Source organism: Zeugodacus cucurbitae, chromosome 2 (genome assembly GCF_028554725.1).
Source record: "Zeugodacus cucurbitae isolate PBARC_wt_2022May chromosome 2, idZeuCucr1.2, whole genome shotgun sequence".
Taxonomy (NCBI): domain Eukaryota; kingdom Metazoa; phylum Arthropoda; class Insecta; order Diptera; family Tephritidae; genus Zeugodacus; species Zeugodacus cucurbitae.
In genome coordinates, this window is record NC_071667.1 from 77125301 (window position 1) to 77137036 (window position 11736).

At 36.2% G+C, this 11736-nt stretch overlaps 1 protein-coding gene across 1 annotated transcript; it reads left to right on the forward strand.

Moving 5' to 3' along the window:
- Positions 1 to 8340: 8340 nt before the first annotated feature.
- LOC105211290 (uncharacterized) lies at positions 8341 to 11643 on the forward strand. The gene is made up of 4 exons (XM_011182638.3): positions 8341 to 8675; positions 8854 to 8968; positions 10179 to 10364; positions 11126 to 11643. The coding sequence occupies exons 1-4, from the start codon at positions 8580 to 8582 to the stop codon at positions 11584 to 11586; spliced, it is 858 nt and encodes a 285-aa protein (XP_011180940.2). The 5' UTR covers positions 8341 to 8579; the 3' UTR covers positions 11587 to 11643.
- Positions 11644 to 11736: the final 93 nt, after the last annotated feature.

Here is an 11736-nt window from a genome sequence, read left to right on the forward strand (position 1 = left end):
GCATGCATCAGCTTCTTTGCAGAATATGGTCGGAAGAAAGCATGCCTGACGATTGGAATCTCAGTGTGCTCTGCCCAATCCATAAAAAGGGAGATCCCACAATCTGCGCCAATTACCGTGGGATCAGCCTCCCAAATATCGCAAGAAAGACTAAAGCCCACCGTCAACAAATTGATTGGACCTTATCAGTGTGGCTTTAGACCTGGAAAATCGACAACTGACCAGATATTCACCAAGCGCCAAATCTTGGAGAAGACCCGTGAAAAGAGGATCGACACACACCACCTTTTTGTCGATTTTAAAGCTGCTTTCGACAGCATGAAAAGGAGCTGCCTTTATGCCGCGATGTCTGAATTTGGTATCCCCGCAAAACTAATACGGCTATGTAAGCTGACGTTGAGCAACACCAAAAGCTCCGTCAGGATCGGGAAGGACCTCTCCGAGCCGTTCGATACCAAACGAGGCTTCAGACAGGGTGACTCACTATCGTGCGACTTCTTCAATCTATTGCTGGAAAAAATAATACGAGCTGCAGAACTAAATAGAGAGGGTACAATCTTCTACAAGAGTGTACAGCTCCTGGCGTATGCCGATGATATTGATATCATCGGAAGCAACAACCGCGCCGTTTGTTCTGCGTTTTCCAGACTAGATAAAGAAGCGAAGCGTATGGGTCTGGTGGTGAATGAGGACAAGACGAAATATCTCCTGTCATCAAACAAACAGTCGGCGCATTCGCGTCTTGGCTCCCACGTCACTGTTGACAGTCATAACTTCGAGGTCGTAGATAATTTCGTATACCTGGGAACCAGCATCAACAACACGAACAATGTCAGCCTCGAAATCCAGCGCAGAATAACTCTTGCCAACAGGTGCTACTTTGGACTGAGTAGGCAATTGAACAGTAAAGTCCTCTCTCGACGAACCAAAATCAAGCTCTACAAGTCGCTTATCATTCCCGTCCTGCTTTACGGTGCAGAAGCTTGGACGATGTCAACATCAGATGAGACGACACTAGGAGTTTTCGAGAGGAAAATTTTGCGCAAGATTTATGGTCCTCAGAACATTGGCAACGGCGAATACCGCAGACGATGAACTGTACGAGTTATACGACGACATTGACATAGTTCAGCGAATAAAAAGACAGCGGCTACGCTGGCTAGGTCATGTTGTCCGAATGGACGAAAACACTCCAGCCCTGAAAGTGTTCGATGCAGTACCCGCCGGAGGAAGCCGAGGAAGGGGAAGGCCTCCACTCCGTTGGAGGGACCAGGTGGAGAGCGACCTGGTTACACTTGGGATCACCAACTGGCGCCGAACTGCGAAGGAGAGAGAGAGGTGGCGCACTATCGTCGTTCGGCTATAACCGGCTAAACGGTTGCAACGCCAATCACATACATACATATATGTATCTATAGACAGATCACTGTCGCGACGTTCTACCCACAAACATCGGAATTTTTCTTATTATAAAATCCACACATGTGTTTTCCCCCGTTTTCTTTTTGTTTTCCACTTTGGAATCAACGCGTCTAATGAGGTGATTATCTACCTAAGGGGCGTAGGTGCGGTTTCACATGCACATACGAAATTCTACTCGAAAAACTCGAAAACCACGAGCGCATGTCTGCATGTGCATACTCGCATATCGAATGCAGCAATTCACACTTACGCATGCTTAACGCTGACAGCAAGGCGGCCACCGAGTGACCGCATCCAGCGGCGTCAAACAGGATAACTCAGGTCTGCGGTCGCACAACTAATATGGCACATTGTTTATATAGCCAACTCATTACGCTGCAAATACAGCGTCGTACGTGCCAACGTGTAAATAATGGCATCTTCGCATACTTAAATCCTGACGACCGGACTGGACCGGACTACGCTCGACACTATTTGCCTCATATATATTTGCACGGGCGATCGGCATGCACAAATACACACACGTACGTGGATGTGTGAAAGCGAAAGTGAAGCGAAAATTTCCCTACATACATATGCATACACACATGGGCATGCAGTATGGTAGGTATGTATTGGGCAATGAAAATATGAAAAAAAAATTTTAAAGACAAGTAAGCAAACAACAATAATAACCACAGATTATGCAGCACAGACAATCAACTTGTAGGGTATTAAGAACGTTTAGAGAAGATAAGCTCACCATTTAGCGGTTATTGGGACATACCCACCTTTGTAGTATGGGCACAGGGGCTAAATAATCTGGCAAATCGTAGATTACACGCCGGCCGGCAAAAGAGATTGAACTGAGGCTCAACGCGAAAAATACCCATCAATGCGTTGGGACAAAGGATTCACGATTCGGACGATTGCGTAGATAGTCTTTGTAATGCAAATAAATTTTGAATATTCTTGCGTGGCCAAATGTTATTTGTAGATATGTATGTCTGTATGTATGTATATTCTGCGTGGAAGTGACATCTACCATCCGCCAGTTACACTATCTCTACACTCGCATACATACACACATACACATTCATATTTAGCATGAAGTATCTTTGCACATGTGTCCACTCGAAGCAAAGTGCCTTATAATACACAGGTAAGAGTACTTTTACTTAAAAATTTTAGAATGCTCATACACACACATACATACATAATTATGGGTTGCGTGGCAGTGCAGTATTGTTTATATGCGTAAGATTATATAATATTTGCGCATTCGTTATTTGCAGGTTCCGGATTTGTCCGACGGATTTAAATCATACTCATCCATGTGTGTGTGTATAGCAGATAACAGATATGGGAATTAGCGTCGGTGGAAAAACTCTATCGATTTTATATGCTCAAATATAGTTGCACATGTATAAATATGCCTCCATGTGTAAGCAATATGCATTGGAATATCTCATGCTCAAATATTTAGTTTGCATTAATGCGATAAATTATGAAACAAACAGCTGATTAGCGGGGAGGAATTATGAAAACCCAGCATTCAGTATCCCAAGGATCATTCGGAGCTTTTCTTTCGTTTCGTTTGGGATGTTCTCGCTTTCACTGCCTTTGACATGTATTTGAAAATTGAATTCTGACTACCCCTAACCCCTTAAGAATACGAGATGTATTGAAAAAGTAACGGGAGTTTTCGTATCTTGAAAAAATATTTATTCATTTTTCTATATTAATATTGTCGGCTCGAAAATCGAATCCCCCTTCAATATTATGCGATTTTCGATTTTGAATGTGGTATTTATGAGATAAGAAATTTCACCACCATATAAAATAATATACATATGTATTTTTAATATTGTTGTATCATTTCTGTCATTAAGTAGTAGCTTCAGATAATCAGATTTTAACATTATCGAGGCATAGCTTTAATTTTTGACATTTAATATCCTCCCCCATTAATTTTAACACAAAAAACCGTTAAGGAAACTAAATTATTATACAGTGGAACTTCTCTAACTCGAATCACCATAATCCACAAAAAAACTTCGAGTTAGAGAGACTTTCGAGTTACAGAATGTAATTTGTATGAATTTTGACCACTATTGCCAATTCAATAGTTCGAATTATGGAGAAATTCGAGTTAGAGCAGTTCGAGTTATGGAAGTTCAACTGTATAATACTCTGGAGGAAATGTAGCGAACGAAGTCAACAAAATGAGTTCTGAGTAGTTTACATGTATATTATGTTCCATATTTGAGCTTGACGCTAGCTATGTACATGAAAATTAACAGCATTATGGCCATTACAAAAACCTATGGTATTTTATGGTTCCAGTAATAACGACCAGCCTTTATTTATAAACAAAATCATGTTAAGACATCACTACATCTCTACACCATATTATTCAAATACAATTAAAACAAATTACTAGAGCTGTCAAAACACCTGTGGAGTTTCAAAACAATTCTGAAAATAATAAAAAATTCGCTTGGAATAAATTTATTAGCTCGACCACAATTTCTTTCCACTTAAACTACAAGTCATCTCTTATTTGTTATATGTTTAACAGTCTTATTTGCCATTTCTTGCGAATTACAGATATAAAGAAGGAATCACCCAAGCACGACCAGACATTTTGGCAACAACGCGACTGCATAGAATTTCAACCAATAAATTTCCCAATTAAAAGAATTTGACAATTCCAACAGCGCAAGCAATGCGCACAATATATCATATGTAGTGGATATGGAGAGAAAGGAAAAACAATTTGTGTTGTGGTGTTGCGATATGAAGAGTGCCCCTTTTACTAAGCATTACACATACACACGCACTATATCAAATATCTACTCTATATAGTTAGGGGTTGTTGTGGCCAAACACCAATGGTGGCATCAAAAAGTCACAACGCATTTATATAAAGCAAAGTACCAGAGTACCACTATCTGCACAATGATTATCGCTGTAATAATGATATTTACCATTTGGCTAAATTTGATATGGCGATCATTGGTTGCGCTTCTGTGGCTGCATGTAAGGTAGCACAAATGAATTGGACTCGCCGGGATGTTGGCATTGTTGACATTGTCGATGCTTTATTAACAACTAAAATCGCTTGCCACCAAAGGTGTTGGTAATTTGGAATGTATAGGAATTTCCTTACAAATATACATATACATATGTTGTGTGCACCTACTTTCTTCTTTCTTACTACACTCACTTCTTATTGTTTCCTCTTTCGGTCTTTGTTCTGCGCTCTGGCATTCATTCACTCTTTTCACTAAATTCTGGCAAAGAAAATGAAAATCTGAATGATATAAATATGTCCTTTATCAGAGCAAACAATTACGCGTAGTCCTTCGTTCCGTACTCTCAACTTGTGTGGTAGGTAATTTATGGCCAGCATCGAGGTTTCGTTGCGAAATTCCCGTTCTGGGCCACCCAGTCGATCGAATAATGCAATTTCTTTGCTTGTTTTGGTTGCTTTGTGGTTCATTGTGTTTGTTTATGTTGCAATGGGCCCATGAATGTCTCTGTGGGTTGTCCAGCGAAGTGTAGCTACATTCTATATCTTAATTCGTAACCCATAGAGCTAATATTGTAATAATCATAAACGAAAGCAAATTGTATACGGTGACATCTTTTTGCGAAAACCGATGAATTGAGATGATGACTTTGTTATATCACTTTATATAGCATTTTGCAGAAATGTGAAATATGATATAGAATTCCTATAAATTGTCTTAATGAGTGAAAATTACAGCGGAGATATGTGTGAGAAAGTGTTAGGAATTAAGGCTAAAGTACTTTTGATTTGTTGAGAGTCGAATAATCTAAGTGGGTTTGCTCTGATGTAGAACAGCCGTTAAATCGAACCTAACCTAACCTATAAATGATATAATTGGATTGTGTAAATCTGTTAGATGCTTGTACGAGCTTTGCCTTTCATTTTTTCGTTTCGGCTGCACTTTGATTATTTTCGACAACTAGTGTGACTAAGTTCAAAACCTCATGGATTGTTGTAAAAAGCATTGGCTGAACAAAAATGGGTTCAGATATTTGTAAATTGGTCTTGTGGTGAACAAGGGCAAGACAAAGTACCTGAAGACCCTGGGGACTACGTCACTGTTGGCAGCTACACATTTGAAATAGTTAAGGACTTTATTTATCTCTGAACCAGTATAAATACCACCAACAATCTAAACCAGGAGATCAAGCGTTTAATAACTCTTGCCAACAGGTGCTTCTTTGGTATCGGTAGGCAGAAGCTTCTCTCGTCGAACAAAAAGTACGATCTAAAAATCGCTTATCATTACCGTCCTATTATAAGAAGTAGAAACATGGACAGCCCAAGCTGAAAAGTTACTTGAAGATTCGAGAGAACTGTTCTCCATAATATCTTTGGAGCTGTTAGCGGGAGCGAATAGTACCAAAATGTATGAAATGTATGACGACATGGATATATGTAGTTAAGCGTATATAAATCCAACGAAATCCAAAAAAATTTAAGGTACTGTCAAAAATAATTTGTACCAGCTGATTATACTGGAATGAAGAAAATTTCTTAAAAAAAAAATAAAAAATTATAAAAAAATGGGTATAAACCACCTGGCACAGTTTCTATACACGCAAATTTTTAATTATCTTTTTATAGATAATGTGAGCGTCTTAAAAGTGACAACAAGAATAGATCGTATGATTCTGCACATCTGCAAGAGATTGCTTCATTTTACTGGAATTCTGACAATTTTTGCTGAGCAATTAAAAAACGAAACACAATTTTGATGGATGGACTCTTGTGGTGCATTCTTGACACCGTTATTGTGTGCTAAATGTCAAAATAGTTTATTTTACTCCCAAACATACGAAGCAAAAAAAACGGCAACCACACACGACTAATTGAGTGCGCCTCGGACCCGACACCTAGTTAGCTGCACAGCGAGCTAGATGATCGCCACACATGCTGAGCCCACGGCAATCGCTCAAGCGAACGTCTTACGAAATTGCTTTGGGAAACAAGTAAGTGCAACAAATGAGACATTAAATGGTGTCATTATGTCACAACTGTGACATTTCGCAAACAAATCAATTAATTGGCATTATTTCACAGTCTTCTTTTGGGCCTTTATTTACGCGTAGAACGCTCCGTCCCAGTGGTATTGATTATACGAGTAGTCATTCTTCAATCTAATTGTATGAATGTAGTTTGTTTGGATGTGGAGTACAAAGGCGCAGCAGCAGCACTTCCTCTCGCTTGCTGATCGTCAGCTTACTTCCTTATTGTAGTGTCTTCCTTTTGCTTACAAATTGACTTCGTTGATGAAGATGCATGCTAATGTTGTTGTTGTTATTTGTTGTTGTAGTCGGAAAAAGGCAAAACGGAAGAATTCTGCATGGTACTACCTGCCGTCCGCACTTCCTTTCCGGCAATTGACTCTTCAATGTTGCACAAACCAAAGCAAGAAATGTCAGCGAACAATGACGTATCGGGTTGTGGACTGAGGTGACCACATACATACCCATTCACATACATACATACATATATGTTTATATATTTAAGATTTTCCTGTCGTAATATTGCCGCATAAATTATGTCTTCATTTGGGGGCAACGCTGTGGTTTCTTGAGGCAACTGCTGATGAGAAAACCCACAGGGGTTCCTTTAATACACTGTTGGATATTGAATATATTCCCACAGCCTTATTTCCAATATGTGTCCAAATAATTCGCAGATTTTTTTAGACTGATGCCACAATATTTTGAACCAAATTGTAGAAGAGACTATTGGTCGTAACCGCAGCGGAGTTTGTGCTTTTCCATGAGATCTTAGAACCTGTAGCACCGATTTTTAGTGTTGCAATCCATATGATGCATTATCTGAATTTTCAATTAAAATAATAATGATGATAACAGTCCGATATTTAGAATCCAAGGGGGTCTCTTAAAATAAAAATTATTAATAATTATTAACAATTGTGTCAAATTTTTATGCTGTGACCTTCTTATATATCGGGGACCCAAAATAACTATTATCCTGTTGTAATATGTGTTTCAAGAATTTAAGAATGAAAGCCCGCTAATTGTAGGTTTACTTGAAATTTACGTGGTATCCTTTATAGGAATCATGGACTCTTATAAACCCATACTTGAAGTTAGGAAAATGTTCTTAAGCTAATATGGAGCCCTGACGGTTGGTGCTCTGTTAAGTTAAGACTTTTTTGTCATTCATAAGTCTCTTGTTTTGCAAACTGATCATGAGATAACCTAACTAGTGTTCTAAGTTTTTCACAAATGCTGAGCTACATCGACACCATCAAGTATTAGACAAAGATGATGTCAGAAAATATTGTTTAGTTTTAGATTTACGATTTCTTCTTCTTTTTTGGCACTACAACCACCTTACAGTCACCGCAAATAAAAAAAATTCTGAGAATTTTGATAATTTCTTTTGAGGTGTGGATTGAAAAATTAAGCTTCTAGCATGAAAATGAAGAAATTATTTACTATCCTAAAGCTAATGCTAATAAAAGCAATGAAATTAAATACGATTTTATTTAACTTCAAACTATTTAATTAATAGTAAATCAATTAATTTAATTTTGTTAATTTTTTAATTTATTCTAAAAAAATTACTTCGAAGAAAATAGTATTGATCGTTGCATCTTTAAATTTGTACAACAAAGACATCTCTATCTACATACATATGTATGTATGTATGTATGTCTACCTTTCAAGCAAGATCATTGATAAAATGTGACAAATTCCCAACTTTAATGATAAGATACCACTTTTCCTGTAGTGATTGGTGTCACAGCGGGGTAATTATATTTGCGAAGAGTTCTAGTTGCGCACATCTTCGTCATTAAACATAGTTATTGATACGACTGAGCCGCAGTTTCTGCAAATTATGTGTTTATAAAATGGTTGTGATATTTTCAAATAAATTTAGAATACATTTTTTATTTTTATAACTATCGATCATTACCTTAAAAAACTAATTAGATCGCGTTCTGCTCTATTTTATGTAAAATATATACCAAGGCCCAAATAAAAATAAATTAATAATAAAATCAATAATCAAATGAAATCACGTGCATTAAAATTGTATACTAAAGTTATCGCGGAAATATTTGTGTCTACTAAAATAAATAAAACAGTCTTTCTTAGCAATGGTCTCGGCAAAACGTGGTCTAATAGCAACAACACTGCTAATAGCGCTATTATCTTGTATGCTTTGTATAATTAGTATTACAACTGAAAATTGGGTATGTATGAGAATGAATTTTACGTCTCTTAATTGAGTCAATTAACAATCTACGCCTAAATGTACAATATACAAATTTATGTGTAGACAATTTGCTAAGTGACTAAAGTAAGGGATTTTATGAACTGTCTATAAGTATTTTTTATTCAATAAATTTTTTTAATTAATATTATATTAAGTTAAGAGCAACGGCCGTACTCTCATCACGTCTACATAATGAGATTAATTATGGAATATTCTCTGGCTGTCTGAATCGTCAACAATTAGCATCGAAATTGGTATTTGATCTTGCTGGTGAGTAATCAACGTGAAGTAAAATTAAATATTTGTATATATATTTGTAATTATAATTTATAAGAATAAAGCAAAAAACTTCAACGCCCGATGGCCTACTATCACAAGAAAATCTTATATAGGCTATTGTAAGGGGTTTCTATCAATTTTAGCTGAATCGATTATAGTTAGGCGTCCTTGTTTTGATCGCGAGTGGAAGCGAACCTGATCAGGAAATTTTCGAAAAAGAAAAAGTGAAATATCAATTCCATTCTTACTGTGGCTGCTGTAAAAAAATATTTCGCGGAGTTTCACAAATCGAGTGACAAAAGTTCACGATCTCTTATGGTCGACCTCGTGAGATAGTTGAGACAATAAGTATTATTAATTAATAAACAGTTAGTTTCGACGTCGTTTCCAGACTGTCAATGAAGCAATAATTCTCTGGTACACACCAGATACTAAGAGAAAATCGATGAAACTGCATCCCAAAAGGGTGAATACCGATAGGACAGCCAAAAAGTAAATGACCAAGGTTTTCTGTGATTCACAAGTTGTAATCTACTGAAAATGGACAAGACTTTGACAGGACTGTTCTATGACAAAACAGTGGACTGAATCGTCACCGAACTATTAAAAAGAAATTGGAACATAGTTGGTTCAAAAATTATTACTTATGGCGAGGTTATACAGTCTTAACAATCGTGTAATAAATATTAATGGTTGAAAACGGACTTATTAAACTTCACAACGTTTCTACAATGATAAATGAGAGTTTTACATTCTCTCGAACAAATTTTCGAAGTTGTATAAACACCACATTGCACCTCTGTTGGCTTAGCATTTCTATGATTCCTAATTAATTAGATGGACTGGATTTTATCTTGAAAACTGGTAATTACAATTCGTATTGGAATTAGGATTTTTTTTCAGGATTCGAGTAATGCAAGTTTCTATAAATGTCATTCAACCCTTCTGAGCAACAAATCCATCTAAATTAGTTTCGTAATATGTAATAGGAATTTGTACCTTAAAGGAAAAGTACCAATAAATTATAAAGTTATACATTCCGATTAAAAACTTTTGAACATGATCTTTCAACGGAAGGGTTTTTATCAGAGATGATAATGAGAAAGTGTATATATACCATATAGTTATTATATCGAATCTACAAATTAATATTCTGGTAATAAATATATTATATTATACATATATATTTATACAATTTTAGTGATCTGCGATTTCGATCTTGGCTTTTGTATGTATAGCTGCCAACGGAATGCCACCATGCGACTCGATGAACTAAATCGCATACATTCGGGTATAACCACGATTCCGTGTGAACAGGCATATTCAGCAGAAAGAATTTTCCGACGAAAAGAAATTAGCGAAACACCAAAAATTAATTCCTTAAAACGTAAGTGAAACACTTTCTTAAAATATTTATTTACAAATTAATGCTTTAAGGGGTTATATACAGTTAGACGGCCGAAAAAAAGTGAATTTTCCAGAATTTTTTCTGAGAAAACTTTTTAATTTATTGATCCAAAAATTTATACACATATTATGGTATCTTTTAACTGTATTTTACGACTTAGTTTTAGTAAAAATATTTATTTGAAAAAGAGCTACAGCTGATCTCCAGGAGCTCCTCTCAAAAAAGACGTTTTGCGGTGACCACTATATCTCGGAACTGGATCATCCGAAATTAAAAAACCAAACAGATTTCGTTAAAATAATGTTAAATCTAGTAATTAATCGAAGAAATAGCAAAATAAAATTTTTTGACAAAATGGCGGTTTCTCAAAAAAAAAAATCGATTTTTCACCGAAATTTCGGCCTTAAATTGTTTATAAAAAAAAATATTTATCGGAGAGAAAAAATTTACGATTAATTACTAAAAAATATATTTAAGAAGGTCGTGTTAAAATTTGAGACTAATCGGTCTAGCCGTTTTCGAGTAATGTTGGTCACCGACTTTGAAAACACCATTTTGAGAAAAACGCGTTTAAAAGCACTCTGAAACGCCTTTTCAAATTTTTCATTTGCTTGTAACTTTGAAAATATTCACCGGAACGATATGAAATTTTCTGTGTGTATTCTTAAATATATGTACATTAAGAAAATGAAAAATTCTAACTGTATATAACCCCTTAACGACTACATTTCTTTATGCAGAAAATGTCATGCAAGAGGGAGCTTATATACCCGCATACTGGTGGCTTTGCGTTTTATTATCCCTAATGTTAACACTAATTTTCGACATTTGTGCTGTGACATTTGCACTCATCAATCTGTACAAGAACCCTGTAGAACGCATATTTAATATTTTCGGCTTATTCATATGGAATGGCGTTGCATCGGTTTTTGCATTTTTAGCCGTTGGCCTATGGACAGCACTCTACTGCCAACATTTGACACACAATATCTCAATAACCGATACGCTACGTGCTGAATTCACATTCGACTCGAATGGACGTGCCAAACTCGGTTACTCCGTATATCTGCTGCTCTTCGCAGCGCTGCTAAATGCTTGTAATTTGGCGGTTTTGTGGTTGCGTCAACGATTGCTGAATCGTACAAATGCGCAGCCAGTAATGGTGGTGGAAGAAACGAATATACCGTTGCAATTTTATTAAAATTATTTTAGTATTTAAATAAACAAGTGAGCGCTGAGTCACGTTTGTTATTAATATTATTATTAGCCTTATAACCTATTGTTAGGCTTAAAAGAGAAAATTCAATAACTAAAAAAATTAAAAAAAAATTTAAATAAAAAATAAAAATAA

Excerpts from the sequence above, each read along its gene's own strand:
- LOC105211290 (XM_011182638.3), top strand. The coding sequence starts at position 8,580 with ATGGTCTCGGCAAAACGTGGTCTAATAGCAACAACACTGCTAATAGCG. Across the intron at positions 8,969-10,178 it reads ATTGGTATTTGATCTTGCTG|TGATCTGCGATTTCGATCTT; the intron begins GTGAGTAATCAA and ends ATACAATTTTAG. Across the intron at positions 10,365-11,125 it reads AAAAATTAATTCCTTAAAAC|AAAATGTCATGCAAGAGGGA; the intron begins GTAAGTGAAACA and ends TTCTTTATGCAG.